Source organism: Schistocerca americana, chromosome 2 (assembly GCF_021461395.2).
Source record: "Schistocerca americana isolate TAMUIC-IGC-003095 chromosome 2, iqSchAmer2.1, whole genome shotgun sequence".
In the NCBI taxonomy this organism is placed as follows: Eukaryota; Metazoa; Arthropoda; class Insecta; order Orthoptera; family Acrididae; genus Schistocerca; species Schistocerca americana.
The window spans coordinates 441,943,652-441,959,989 of NC_060120.1; the positions used below are offsets into that span (position 1 = coordinate 441,943,652).

At 43.2% G+C, this 16,338-nt stretch overlaps 1 protein-coding gene across 1 annotated transcript; it reads right to left on the minus strand.

The window, feature by feature from the left end:
* Window positions 1–12,457: 12,457 nt before the first annotated feature.
* On the minus strand, window positions 12,458–14,011 carry LOC124594076. Its single transcript, XM_047132427.1, has one exon. The coding sequence runs from the start codon at window positions 14,009–14,011 to the stop codon at window positions 12,458–12,460; it is 1,554 nt and encodes a 517-aa protein (XP_046988383.1).
* Between the last annotated feature and the right edge of the window lie 2,327 nt (window positions 14,012–16,338).

A 16,338-nucleotide genomic window follows, 5' to 3' on the forward strand; every position in this document is an offset into this window, starting at 1 on the left:
GCCGTAGCCATCTCCCAGTAGCAGCTGTTGTTGACCGTGGCATGCAGGGAATTTACAAAAGACTTGTGCCAGATGTCACTTCACTGTAATCATGGAATCGATTGCGAATGTTGTGTATGCCACTAATTTGTCTGACCGACTTCCTTACAAGCTAAATCGCTGGAGTATATGCGGAGCGAAGTAGTGGTAATATTTACCTGACGTCATTCATCGTGACTATATAGTGCCTGCTGTTTCGAAGGTATCAGCTGTTTCTCTCCTGCAGAGTTTATTACAATATAGAGCTGGTTTGTAGAAGCTCTTGGTACCGTCGCCCTAACCTTTCTTTCGTTACATAACGAAGGTGATATGACCCTGTTTGGCTGCTCTGACCCACTACATTCTGCTCAGGTCTGCCATCTGGTTCTCCAGCAAAGCTAAGTTGTGTTTTGCTATGATTCAGTCTCGGTGGCGAAATGCTTTCACTGTGACTGCCTTGTGTTGACATTGCTGTAATGTAGCGAGACAGCTTCGCTCTGGGACTTCGAAAATTTTACGCATATTACTGCCCTATACAAGGTTGGCATGAAACAATACAGTATTATAACGCATGTCATAGGATGCACATCGTGCACAGTAAAAGTAGAATTCTTGACAGTTTGCCAATTGAACTATATATACTAGGGTATATCAATATTGTGGATCAGGAACAAAATTATAAAAGAGTCTGGTGTGCTCTGATAAGGGGATTAATCCACTAGACAAAGCATGCAAGGAGCATAATTTAGCCTAATCTGCAAATATAGGTTCAGCAGAACGTCACATTGCAGATCGAATTTTAGCCACTAAAGTTAAACAAATACGTGGAAGAAGGGCTCAGGCATAGGTCAATGTATTGCAGCATTTGAAGTTGGTAATGCAATCCTTGCCAAACTTAAATTGCATGCTGGGATAAATTTCAAACAAGTCATTAATGCTATTCCTTGGGCACTTCACATGAGGAGACCTGAGCAATGTCTAAAAAATTGCATTCAGTCATCACTGTCGGTGGCTAAAAGTGTTGTGAAGTGGAAAGGGATAAGAAGAAGAAGACGCGTTATCTTCTCCTCTGATTCTACCATTACCTAAGGCAGAGGTGGAATCATTCGATTTTCAGTCCCAGCCCTTCTGCCTTGTCAACTGCTGGGTCTTTGGATGGTGGCGCTGCAGCCATACTACAGACAGCGAAGAATGCATAAAGTGCAGAACAACAACTTCATGAATTGCAAAGATGAATCAAGCTTATGGGAATCTGTTGGTATTGGGAAAGACTCTGCTTAAAGCCATGATGGGAAAAAAAAGTTCATAGCAGTAGTGGAGCTAAGAGACTTATGGCGCAGCTTGCGTTTTTGCCAAATGTATCCAAGACAGCGGATCCAAGATGGTGGCCATAAATGTGGCAACAGTGCACTGACGTCATGGCACTAAGATCAGATTTTGACAGGCAATCGGGCTACCTCCACTATCCTAACTCCCCGCACCCCTTCCACACTCGTATGACGTCATCCACCCCCACCACCGCACCACCCCTGGAAATGGTGGGAAAAGACTCAGCTGGAAACTATCGCCCAGGACACTTAGTCAATTATACTGCTCTGCTACTGTCGAGGAAGGCTTGAATTTTTCGGCGTGAAACAATTCTCCAACCAGACTATATCACAACTAACAGTTCTACCACCCTACCATATCGTTATAGTAAACACACAATTCATATCTTGCAACAAACAGAAATCATCACTTCTGCACTCTGAATATAGTTATCGACCATCAGACACTCATACATATGCCATGAGGACACACAGATCTCAAAAACAGAAGCGCATAGACTGCATATAATTGCAGCAGTAGATAGCCCTGCAAGATCTGTTGTCCACTGCAGCCACTCTCTGAACTGGTGTACAAAGGCTGGGCTGGTTCGTCCGACACAAAGGCGTCCGCTAACGGTATTATTTCCAGCCGGATCTGCTTGCTGCCGTGGTTTTTGCAACGAGCTGCGAACATCACCAGACTCTGGGATTACGAGAATATTTACTCTCTAACCTCTGTTGGTGAGAAACACTTGGTCAATAGTGAATTAATTTACCAGAATCAGCTGCATATCCAATTTTACACGCCAAAAGATAAAGATATTTATTACACTTTTATGCAGAAATCGTTGAACAGCACATGAAAATTTTCAGAATTTCTTGTACTTTCACGTGGTTTGCCAGCATGTCATACCATTTACGCAATTGCTCTCGATATCAACCACATAGCAATATGCTACTGTTCGCTTGCACAGCATAATTCTGAAGATAAAGAGCGGAAATTATACCTCTCGAGAATCGAAACTTTAGCGACGTTATTATGTGTGATGTGTTGCAAACCGCTGAGTAACTAGAAAGTTATCTCATCTGTGAGGATTTTTATATGAAATCTCGAAAATAGAGGAAACTGGTACTTCCACATGTATTTTTTAATGAAGACTTATGTCAATGATATAACAGATTCCAAGTCATCCTCGTACTTTACAAAGTCAACTAAGCTCTTAATACTCATAATCGTATGTGCTTCTCATATCGAGAGAACCAGCAAATGTCCCTTCCACCTGCTTTTCAAAATTTAGATCCAAACAACACATCATAATCGATGTTATCTGAACCAAATAAAGACGGAGAAATGTGTCTAATGGCAGTACAAGCAATCAACCAGTCAATTCACGTGGGACGGGGGAATAATTACCCAGCACAAAAACTCGCTATATGGAATCTTCTCAAATTTCCACAAAAATAATCGGGGAATACTCGCAACACACGCGACAGCATAGGCTGTCCAACACATACTGATTAATACACTCCTGGAAATGGAAAAAAGAACACATTGACACCGGTGTGTCAGACCCACCATACTTGCTCCGGACACTGCGAGAGGGCTGTACAAGCAATGATCACACGCACGGCACAGCGGACATACCAGGAACCGTGGTGTTGGCCGTCGAATGGCGCTAGCTGCGCAGCATTTGTGCACCGCCGCCGTCAGTGTCAGCCAGTTTGCCGTGGCATACGGAGCTCCATCGCAGTCTTTAACACTGGTAGCATGCCGCATCAGCGTGGACGTGAACCGTATGTGCAGTTGACGGACTTTGAGCGAGGGCGTATAGTGGGCATGCGGGAGGCCGGGTGGACGTACCGCCGAATTGCTCAACACGTGGGGCGTGAGGTCTCCACAGTACATCGATGTTGTCGCCAGTGGTCGGCGGAAGGTGCACGTGCCCGTCGACCTGGACCGGACCGCAGCGACGCACGGATGCACGCCAAGACCGTAGGATCCTACGCAGTGCCGTAGGGGACCGCACCGCCACTTCCCAGCAAATTAGGGACACTGTTGCTCCTGGGGTATCGGCGAGGACCATTCGCAACCGTCTCCATGAAGCTGGACTACGGTCCCGCACACCGTTAGGCCGTCTTCCGCTCACGCCGCAACATCGTGCAGCCCGCCTCCAGTGGTGTCGCGACAGGCGTGAATGGAGGGACGAATGGAGACGTGTCGTCTTCAGCGATGAGAGTCGCTTCTGCCTTGGTGCCAATGATGGTCGTATGCGTGTTTGGCGCCGTGCAGGTGAGCGCCACAATCAGGACTGCATACGACCGAGGCACACAGGGCCAACACCCGGCATCATGGTGTGGGGAGCGATCTCCTACACTGGCCGTACACCACTGGTGATCGTCGAGGGGACACTGAATAGTGCACGGTACATCCAAACCGTCATCGAACCCATCGTTCTACCATTCCTAGACCGGCAAGGGAACTTGCTGTTCCAACAGGACAATGCACGTCCGCATGTATCCCGTGCCACCCAACGTGCTCTAGAAGGTGTAAGTCAACTACCCTGGCCAGCAAGATCTCCGGATCTGTCCCCCATTGAGCATGTTTGGGACTGGATGAAGCGTCGTCTCACGCGGTCTGCACGTCCAGTACGAACGCTGGTCCAACTGAGGCGCCAGGTGGAAATGGCATGGCAAGCCGTTCCACAGGACTACATCCAGCATCTCTACGATCGTCTCCATGGGAGAATAGCAGCCTGCATTGCTGCGAAAGGTGGATATACACTGTACTAGTGCCGACATTGTGCATGCTCTGTTGCCTGTGTCTATGTGCCTGTGGTTCTGTCAGTGTGATCATGTGATGTATCTGACCCCAGGAAAGTGTCAATAAAGTTTCCCCTTCCTGGGACAATGAATTCACGGTGTTCTTATTTCAATTTCCAGGAGTGTAGTATCCACGGATTCTACTCAAAAGTAGTCCCAGGATACATGACTGTACAGGCCCAACACCACCTGATATGTCTTCCTGTGGCTTTCCAGCGTTAGACCACCTCAAAGTCAATATTCCAGATCAAGACAGAAATTTAGTTTATTTTCGTTGCGAAGAGATAGTTGTACACCTGCATCTAAAGTAATGTGGTTATCAGATGTAAACATAACTCTCACAGTCGCCGGTAAATCACTTTGCAACAGAAACACGGCGTGATAACATAGGATAATTTAAAGTTTCTCAAAGCCATAGGTTTGAAACCGCACAGTGATCTCGTTTGATCCAACAGCCCCATTTCAGTATGGCGAACGAATCACCTGTCAGGATTATCTTTCCCATAAACTGTTTGCTTCAGCTACGTGTAACAGTAACGACGAAATACAAATTTTGATTCAACACCAGAATTCGTTGACACTTCCAAGGAGCAGTTTCCTTTATCTAAAAGGGCGGATTTAAGGAATGATGGAGAGCTCACTTCGACTTCGTGACTCACGCATAACACATTCGCCTTTCTATTTCAGGAAATGAGATATGAACTGAACAGAATCGAAACCGACCTCACTTGCAATGTGAGTATCACATCAGCCCTTAAGATATACGTTCCTGCATCAAGTTTTGATGAGAATTGTCTGCTGAATGCAGGATGGTTCATAGACGGATCAATAAGCGAGTATGACCGCTTTAGTGTATGCTTACTGCTTAAGATGCTTATTGGATTCTTTGAAGGTATGAAATGTGTTATTTTACACCTGAAACGACGACTGATTTCAGTGAGAAGCGCGACAGATAACCACTGGGAATCTTATAAGTTTAAATGGGCATCAGTCACAATTTGGTGATTTTCAGTTTACTATGCTTCAAATATTTCGTATATAGCTGCACCAACTGACATTAAAAGGTCTGTAGTCCACCAGTTAGTGTGTATTTTATAAGATACTGAAAAACAGTATTGTTTTTATAATGGCATCAGTCGATGACCCCTGCCCTTTTAAAAAGATCAACCACGAGTTTTGACATATGCCTCTTTGAAAATGAAACTTAGGTGACAGCACAAACTGATGTGGCATATCTGAAATGCTTTGTAATCGCACCAATAGATGTCGTTACTGGCAGTGTTGACAATCAAACAGTATGCTGCAACTGTTTGGACTGCTGTTGATTGATGTCCTTGTTCTCCGTGCTGTTAAACTTGAGTTGCAGTATACGCTGCCATTAGTGTCTAGCGAGTATTTTATCATACAATGATAGTGATATTACTCTTGGAGAGCAAGGCTATAACTAGAAAAAGCGAAAAAATTAATCATCTGGAATGTTATAAGTCCAATAAAATATGCCGGTGTGTGACTTGGGTATGAGATGAAGTCTATGTCGATCACCGAGGGAAAGGTGTTGCAGCAAAAAGCCTGCACTCACTTGCAAGTAAGTAGCAACTTTTTAATTGTCTTAGTAAATGAATAATATATTATGCCACCTAGATCCTAGACATGACTTCTAGCTTTCCTATAATCTTATTTTGTAACCAGATCACAAGGTAGCAGCATTATGTGATGATTGTTTGTTCACTGAAACAGTGTCAGTGTATGGAGAAGGTGAATAATTTGATGTTTCTTTGTTATCAGCATGTCTCCTTTATTTTTGTGTGTGCCAAGCTTTTATTTAGAAGACATGAATGTTTAATGTACAATACATTTTGAAGTTCCATGCTTCTGTGCTGGTTCTAAGCTATTGTTAATTCAGACCATTCTTAAACCAGTAGCATTTACTCCAACATATCTCAGTAATATTGTATCACAGGAATATACAACACCTTAAGATAATAAAATGCGTTCATTTTATATATGAATAGGTGTACAATTTCTATTATTATGTACATATTACACTATCTGAAGTTGATATTAATAAAAGTACTTGTCTTATTACAGATGGGCACAAACTTGCTAGGGCAAAAATGAAGAAGTAAGCTGCCTGGATATATTTACACAATTCTACGATATTACATCAAAAAATGATCAAGATATCTATCTTCAAGGGCCAGTTGAAGTGTATGATGTGAAACAGAGACTCTCAAGGAACAATACTCCAAGGACTAATTCTGCCAGCTTTAAGTAACATGTACTTAATGGAACAATAGGAAAGAGAGTATGTTCCGATACATATATGGGAGTTTTCAGCGTCAGCGTGAAGAGGATAAGAAGTCTATGTACACTGAAAATTGCTCGCAGAACGCTTGAAAACGAGAAAGAAAGGCCTATTTCCCACAGCCTACCAAAAGTAGTGCATGATTTATTGTGACACCATATATAATTCTTTCTGCAAAAAGAATGCCATTATGTAGGGGGCCAACATGATATTACTCAAGTGCTGATCTCAGCATCAAACTGATGTGGAAATTATTCATTGAGAAACACCCTCAAGAAAAAGTAAGTTGTTGCTTTTACCGGACATCCTTCAGGGGCAATTTTAATTATAAATTTGGAAGACCACAAATAGACACTTGTTGCACGTGCGAGGAGCTAAATGTTCAACTGAAATCTCCTCGACTAAATGATACAGCAAAGTGCAGAGCTGTGATTCAGCTGCTTCTTCATAAGCATAGAAGCAGGAAATTTTACACTGCTCTTCAACATGAGAAATCGGATGCAGGAATATTGGAAGACCACGTTCTTTCTTTGTCTTTCGATTTCATGCAGAATGTCTTCCTACCAAAACTTCTAGTGCAAGATGCGTTTCATTTCAGACAAATTACTGTTAATATGTTTTGCATACACAATATAAATATTGACAAGAGCACAGTATATGTCCTCCAAGAAGACGAAGATAAGAAAAGTCTAAATGAAGTGTGGTCATTTATAAATGATAAAGGATGTACCACAAAAATACACCGAACTTGATCTCTTTTCAGAAAGGTGCTCAGCTCAAAATAAGAATCACACCTTCAACAGATTTCTGTTGTACCTAACCAATACTGGGAAATTCAGAAATACTTTCCAGTGAGGGGGCACAGTTTTCTACCCTGTGACAGGGATTTTGGCGTTGTAAAAAAGAAACCAAGAAATCATTACAGATTGTCTACTGTGCGTGATGTTATAGAGGTGATTCTTACAAGTTCGGAGAAAGGTAAATATCTTGCTAAAGAAACTGGTGCTACTGAGGTATTAGACTTCAAGTCATGGCCGCCGCCTTATTACAGGAAGAGCAGAATTTCTAAAGAAAACTCAAAAGAGTGGAAGACAAGGAAAGGTAAGTTACTCTACCAGCACTTTTCCATATTTTATTTTTCACCATACTGAATTGGGTTGTGTTTGAGCTTCTTCAACGGTCAACGGAGTTATTAGTCACACTTTTCCTCTAGGATTCCATCATGGTCCACTGACTGCACCAGATAAACTAGCTTACCCATCAGGAAAGGTTCCAATTAAGTCCAGTACAATAAAAGGCTTGGAAAAACTGCGAAGGTATCCTCCTAACCAACACACACCTTTCTATGATAAAATTCTAAAGTGGCTTGTAACGAATAACGAAGAAGACAACGAGTGAATGGACTGTGAAATGTCGTTTTGTTTTTGTAGAATTATGTGTAGCTATTGCAAAATGTGGAACTGTAGATTTTATATTTTTTGCTTTAAAGGTAACGATACTATGAATAAAATGGAGCATATGGTTTCAGAATTTTTTCGTGTTTTTTTTAAATGCATCAGTTTTCAACTTTTAACAATTAATTACTTTACTTTTATATTACATTAGAAATCCAGTCTTTTGTAAAGAATCACACACGAATATTACACAAAAAAGTGAAAAACTATGTCTAAAAGTAGTTATTTCAAGATTTAAGCAATTTTTGTCGATTTGCCACATATGTGTGTGGGTTCACTTAAGCCCAATGAAAAATATGCAGTCTGTTATGTTCAGAGAAAGCCAAATCTGGAGGAAATAAATCAGTGTTGGAGAATATCATCTGTAAAATACAGCACATTACAGTATCGGAAGAAGAGCATCTGCGATTTCTGGAGGTTTTGAGTTCCACTGCTGTGCTGCCATTATCTTTCTATTCATGGGAATTATTTGAGTACCCAGCTTTTCCGACCACTCAATGTCAGTCTTGAGCAGTTAAAACTAATATTCATGTGGGGAATACGTGCTTCATTATACTGGCGTTTCAAACCAAACGGAAAGTGAACTTAAAGAATGATTCGAGTGTATTCGACAACTGCGAAGGTCTTTCTTAATGGCGAATCCTACCCATACGACAACTTACAGCTGAGCTGGAATAATACAGTGTACAGCCTATTACATGACATATATTAATAGCTTAGTCCATCCCATTATGAGTCAGATGATGGCTCTGGATGCATATTGAGCCAAAGAAGTTTAAGCAATTAGCGCCTGTGTGTGCGGGCTCTTCTTCCCGTGGTGGCACATTGGAGTGTGAATGTATAGTGCGAGAGAACTTACTGTCCTCCCCTTGTTTCCACACACAATAACTAGACAGAACAAGTGGTCTGGTATAATTGTTTATTACATTAAACGTTACAACTTGCACAGGCAGCGCGCCAACTGTGGCTCCTGGCTTAGCTGGAAGACACACACGCCCGTCCGCTACGGGGTCTCGCAACTACCTGCTCGGCCGTTACAACGGCTAATCCTACCCGCGCGCACAAAGGACCTGGGAGGTCCTCTTCCGCATGCAGATTGCAAATTCTTCCAACAGGGAGCAGACTATACTGGACAGACCGACCTGCCCAGTTTGAAGCTGCCACTAGATGGCAGTTCGAGTGAGTAGCAGAGTCCAAACATACTCCCACTCTAAAATGAGTTTTCTCATTTTACAAATATCAAAATTTTAAGAAACAACAAAACCAAAACAAGTAAACAATAAAAAATATAACTAGGTACAAGATCAATGCACATAAAACATGAATACACGAACATTTTTTACAAATAACCAACATTTTAACAAACAACAACACAAAAACAAGTAAACAATAAAAATATAACTAGACACAATATCAATGCACATAAAACTAGAGATGGGGGATGCGCTCTTGAACTAATTCATAGAGTTGAATCTTTCAAAGGAGTGAACAATCAGTGATTCAGAAAAAAAGAACGGTAGCTCCAAACGTTTCCCAAGGCAGAGAGAGAGAGAGAGAGAGAGAGAGAGAGAGAAAGACGGAGCATATCAGCAGCGCCTCTGCTGGTCAGAGCACAGTGCACGCCACACAACACAGCCAGCGCCGGCCTCTGCCCTGCTTCTACCTTGGCTGCCTGCATTGTGCAGTGCCCCATTGGATTTTGTGTTTCACATATGCCGTGCCGTCCATGTGCGTCGTCTGCCGCGCGCAGTGTCTGGCGCAGCTTAACTTCGCATCGCACTCTGTCGGTGATCGTTTCAGTCGCACGTCCTGCCCTCTGGGCAGTTGATGGGAGCAACAGGACAGAGAGCCACCTAGCGGATAACATAGGAACTACTTGCAACAACCTGCTCGCAAGGGAACGGACGATTTGTTTCGGAGCGGGTGAGTTCACCGCTCCCCCCACCCTCGGAACTCGCCCGCTCAACGCTCACCCCACCGTCTCGACTCTAGCCAGAGCGTTGAGCAAAGCGACTCAGGTGTCACTCTGGTCTCTGCGGCCTCAGCTCACGCAGTAATACAGCTCGCGGCTCGACCCGCTCGACTCAGCGCCTCTGCATCGGAGTTCGTCCCTACTGGATATTGTTCTTTGTAGTAATACCGCTATGTATATTACATTATTATGTTATGTATACATCAATTGTTTTTATTTTATTTTTATTTGTTTAAACTGATTAGATTAGGTTCCTGATGACTCCTCTTACTATAGGATTTTTATTATGGACACTCGAATTTACGCTTTAATTACGAGCGAACCGATAAACGTATCGCAAAATGTGATACACCAATATTTTCCTTGTTTTATTCTGCGTAAGGCTATATGCAGCACTTTCGTTTTACAGTCAAATTTTTTTTTTTTTTTTCTTATTCTGGTACGGATTTTGCGATTTTAGGCGTCTTCGGAAGGAAACATTCACTTTAAAAATATATGGCTTGCGATGAATTTGTATGAGGTTAATGAAATTTTAATACATTATAGCCAAATATATTGTTAATGTAAATCTCAAGTTACAACATTTTCCGATCACCCAAAAAACCACGATAGTGCAAAATAAATCAATAATCAAAAACTTTGTCATAGCGTGGAAATTTCAATAAACAATACAAAATTCTTACTCATTATCTGTGTTACTTAAAAATAGGATCAAATAAGATCAAAATACAGGTGTAGTACTGGAATGAACCAAGTTTAAAGGACAATGTGCCTTCCATTTATTTTCTATTGTAAATGAGTGGTGAGTCATGAAAAAGAGCTAATTCATTTCAGGGAGTGAACAGTTCTGATCCAATCTCTGAAAAGAACAGTTTTGCCCATCTCTACATAAAACATGAATATACTAACATTTGGGATGCCCACATGATCAAACACCACTGTCATGCTGCATGTGAAACACGATGGGTACTAACATGCAGGACACAAAACAATAAAGTATTAATGTTATTCTGCATAAAAACATGAAATAAATACTAACAGCAGTTAGTCCACAAGAAACATCCACAGCCTCCCAAGCTGATTTTATGAATTATGAGGTTATTCCAGTAAATGGCAATTTGGCAGTGGCTCTGTATCATATACCACTACACAGATCTGAGGGAACACTTAACCGATTCACTGCTTAGGTAGAGGACACAATTTTGCTACAGGCCTCTTAATATGCCCATTAGCAGTTTTTACCATTACCACACGCACACACTTATCAGGACCGGGAAACAGCTGGTCAATGACACCCAGCCTCCACACCAAGGGAGGCAAATTATCCTCCTTGATCAGCACATGATCACCGATCTGGGGTTGCCATGCTCCTTCCGATGTCCATTTTTTGCGTTGCTGCAGATCATGTACATATTCTGTGGACCACCTCTTCCAAAAGGACTGATGCAACTGCTGCACAAGTTGCCATCTGTGCAACCTGTTGGCGGGAACCTCAAGGACAGAGGGTTCAGGATGAGTACAAAGGGGCTGTCTGATTAGGAAATGACCAGGAGTGAGAGCAGCAGGAGAATCTAGGTCATCAGAGAGAAGACACAACGGCCTTGAATTCAAGCATGCTTCTATCTGAATTAACACAGTAGTCAGTTCTTCAAATGTCAGCACTGCATTGCCGATGACACGTTTGAGATGCGACTTCATGCATTTGATTCCTGCCTCCCAGAGTCCACTAAAGTGAGGGGCACGAGGTGGAGTGAACCTCCAACTGATTCCCTCTGAGGTCGAATAATTCACCACACCTTCAACAGTAACATCTTTGGAGAGAAAACGATAAAGCTCATTGTCTGCACCTACAAACGTGGTGCCATCACTGTACATGTGAGAAGGTTTCCCTCTTCTTGCAATGAATATCCTGAGGGCGGCCAAAAATGAACTTCTTACCAAGTCACTAACTAATTCTAAGTGGATGGCCTTGGTTGCCATGCAAATGAATAAAGCAATATAAGCCTTGGTGGTAACCTTACTTCGTCTTCCACCATGCTTTACAGCAATAGGGCCTGCATAATCTACTCCACAGTGCTGGAATGGATGAGACTGGTTTACTCTAGCTGCAGGTAGCTGACCCATGAGATGAACTGCTGTCTTGGACTTAAGCCTAAAGCATTTTAAACATTTTCTGATAACTCCCTTGACGTGTTACGCCCATTGGGGATCCGAAACCTCCTACGCAACATAGCCAACAAAAGTTGTGACCCAGTGTGCAACAGACTTTCATGTTCATCTATTATGAGAGTTTTGTCAAATGATGCATAGGCGGTACGATAATAGGATGGCGCTCATTATATGGTACACTAGCATTCATTAATCTCCCTCCCACTCGTAGAATACCTTCGGCATCAACAAATGGGTGCAAATCCCTTAATTTGCTATTATGTGGAATAGAGGAACTGGCCATCAGCAAAGCGATCTCATTACCATATTCATGCATGAATGCAGCATATTCCTTCTGCAGATTCGGTTGCCTTTTAAACCTCCTCTCAAGATGTGCCAGTCTCCGAGATGCTTGTTGTCGTGATTCGCCTAATCATTTAAAGTCAGGTTTCACTGGTAGTCGAACCACAAATCTCCCTTCTTCATCTCGTGCGGTGTGGCGCTGAAAGTGAGCCTCACATATTTTATCCTGCCTACTCATCGTTTTCGTAGACATTTCCTCTAACTCCCAAAACCTTTGCAGTTTGGCATCTAAATTGTCACCTCTAACAAAGCACGAGGTCACTGTAGAAGGAGGCATGTTGCATGCTGCTGAAGGCATCCTACCAGACAAAATCCAGCCAAATCTTGTTTCTACCAGTGAAGGATGACTTGGTTTCACCAGCCTTTCCTTACAAACAACGTCAAAGAAAACCTCAGCACCAAGAATTAAATCTACTGTGACAGGCTTGTTGAATTCTGGATCAGCGAGCGGAAGATTACATGAGACACTCCAGGACCTTGTGTCTATCTTACTCGTCGGTAGGTCACTGGTGACATGATCTACGATAGCACAAGTGGTTCTGATATGAAAGTCGTTGAGCCTAGACGACAGTTCAACATCACAAGTGTAAGACACTGAGGCTGCAAAGGCATTGTTTATACCCTTCACTGGAAACGAATGTTTACTTCGTTTCAGTTTTAATTTCTCTGCCATGCCCTTAGATATAAAGGACAGCTGACTCGCACTATCTAGCAGAACTCTGCAAACCTGCTGTCTACCCATGCTGTCTTTAATGTTGACAACAGCTGTTGCTAACAAAACATTACAGTGGATGTTTGCCTTCCCGTTCGTAGCTTGATGGGCCAAGGAATGGCCTCCTGGTTCACTATTCTGCCCATTCCTTGGTTCAGCAGGCTTGTGGAGCAGTATGTTATGCCTTCCTTTACAGGTCTTACAAGGAGAAATCCTGCATTTAGTCGAGAAATGACCAGAGCGGATGCACAAAAAGCAAAGCTTATTTTTTGTCACATATGCCCGCCGCTCATCGACATTTAGTGCCTGAAACCTTTTGCATTTAGTGATAGTATGAGATTCACTGCAAAAATTACATGATTCCTCAGCATCAGCATTAGCGAGATGAGCCCTCCTCACATGTCTTGTTTGATTTAAATTGTTGGTATTTCCTTGCGAATCCCTTGAGGTGTTATTCCTGAACCTGATCAACTCAAGGGCCTGACATTTTGTTTCCAAAAAATCTATTAGTTGATTTAATGTGGTGAATGTTGACCCAGACATCTTTACCTCCCACTCATGACGATCTGTGGGTCGCATACTGGACAGAATATCTTCCGAAAGAATAACTTCATGAAGTGGAACATCAGGTTTGAGAGCTTCTAAGGCCTTCAAATGGCTGCATACGTGATTAATTAGTTGCCTATAATCGCTCGCTGCGCCATGGCCGACTGTAGGCAAGGCCAACAAAGCCTTAGTATGTCTGGCTGCAATTATTTTTGGGTTATTATACCTCTGCGTAATAAGTCCCCAGGCTATCGCTAGATTTCCTGCTGTGACAGGTATGTGTTTCAAAAGGTCTTTAGCTTCACCTCGCAAAGACGAATTAAGGTAGTGAGGTTTTTGAACGTCATCAATTGAATTGTTATTCATGATGAGACTCAAAAACACATCCCTGTATGATGACCACTTAAGGTAGTCACCTTCAAAATTTGGCAAGTTAATAGCGGGTAGTTTCAAAGAACTGACACTGCCTGATGGATTCGAGCCCAAAGGCTGCAGAAGCTGGGTGCACCTCTTCACTGAACCCTTGAGAGAGATTCAACAAAGTCCCTTACTGTGATCTGCTGATTCGTCTTCAATTTCCAGCCGTGTTTGAGACGACTCAAAATCAGTCCGAATCCGAGTCAATCGATTTAATTTTTATTCCAACATTTCGATGCTGGCACTGTCAGCAGACTGCACAAAGCTCGCTAAGCGCGCGAGAGCGGCTTTTGCTACACCTCTCTGCTTGACTAATTTTGTTTTCTCTGAGGGCTCCATTTTAAGACCAGGAAGATGACAGCAGGAACCCAACAGTTGTACTTACCAGGTTACAGCGGCAATAGGAGGCAGTACGGACTGGAACAGCAGCGGCGTCACGAGCACTGGCAGCTGGCGTGGCAGGCGCCGCAGCCTCCGGCGGCGCGAAGTTTCGGCGGGAGCAGGAGGTGACGTCACCGATGATGCTGGCACCGACACGTTTCTGTGCCTCTCGCGTTTGAATTAGAGACACATTAAATGTTCACAAATATGTCCCCGATCGCCGTTGTTAAGGCTGTTATTGTCGAAGTCCCGAACAGGCCTTGGGACTCGGTAGCAGTCAACAACGAAACCGATAACGTGCGCAGCTCACACGTGGTTTTTTAGTTCACAAATAACGAAAAATAAATCCGCGCGAACGTAAATTCCGCGTGGTCACTGTATCCGGCCCGGAGGACCAAAAAATGTGCGCGCGGGCTCTTCTTCCCGTGGTGGCACATTGGACTGTGAATGTATAGTGCGAGAGAGCTTACTGTCCTCTCCTTGTTTCCACTCACAATAACTAGACGGAACAAGTTGTCTGGTATAATTGTTTATTACATTAAACGTTACAACTTGCACAGGCAGCGCGCCAACTGCGGCTCCTGGCTTAGCTGAAAGACATACACGCCCGTCCGCTACGGAGTCTCGCAGCTACCTGCTCGGCCGTTACAACGGCTAATCCTACCTGCGCACACAAAGGACCTGGGACGTCCACTTCCGCACGTAGGTTGCAAATTCTTCCAACAGGGAGCAAACTATACTGGACAGTCTGACCTGCCCAGTTTGAAGCTGCCACTAGATGGCAGTTGGAGTGAGTAGCAGAGTCCAAACATACTCCCACTCTAAAATAAGTTTTCTCATTTTACAAATAACCAAAATTTTAACAAACAACCTAAATAAAGAGATTACATGTATATTTTGTATTGAGAATGTGCTTTTTCATAAACTACTGTTATTACTTTTCCCCAATTCCTCACTAAATAGACTTAATAAACCACTGTTTCAGAATTCTCTCTCAGTTGTGTCTGCACAACATGGGGCTCCATTTAATGTTTACAAAAAATGTGAGTGTAGGCATCAATTTAGAATGGCACTTCACTTCCAGTGCTCGGCATTTCCCCTGCAGCACCTGCCTATAGCCCCCACCACTGTCGCTCTCCCCATGCGTGCCCTGCCGATTGCACCTCCATCAGCCACGGTATTGTGTGTGGACTCTACACAGTGGCTGGCGGTCACTACGGGCGCTGGTAGAGCGGCACTGCAGTGTTTGTTTAGAGAGCGCTCACACTACAGCTGGCTGGTTGGCCTGGAAGTCCACCATCTGTTTGTGGTGTGTCATGTATTTTAAGACGTCGGAGAGAAGTACTGGATACTACTATCTGTATGATGTGATGCACCTGCGTGTCTTTAAAGAGATGGAGAGAGACTTAAAACTCACAGCAGGGCTTAGTATATACCAAGTGCACTTGTTACAATCACATGAATTGTGAAGAGCTTCTTTATGGCCTAGATGTGTACTTGTCTAAAGATGCAGCGAGTTCAGACAGTGAGAGTGCTTCTCAGCCTGCCTCAATACTAACGCTGTCCTGTGGTCAGAACTGTAGAGCACTGTCTTATCTGCCAGACTCTATATCAGCAGATGGTGCAGAAATTTATTGCGGTACTATACTCAGGTCAATGTTTATTAGATACAGCAGCATCCACTCCAACAAACGTTAATGTTTACTATATGTCGCACAGAACTTCACACGGAATTCTGCTGTACTATTGTGCTGTAAAAATTCATGATATTATGCACAAGGCTTCACTGTGGAACAGCGTCCGTCCACTGTGACCGAGTCAGCTACATCAGCTCTTACAGACAGTGTTTGTCTAGTACAGAAATTAATTACATCATCCAGAACCATGCTGGAGTC

Bases quoted from the DNA above. Each gene is read 5' to 3' on its own strand.
- LOC124594076 (XM_047132427.1), bottom strand. From the start codon at position 14,011: ATGAATAACAATTCAATTGATGACGTTCAAAAACCTCACTACCTTAAT.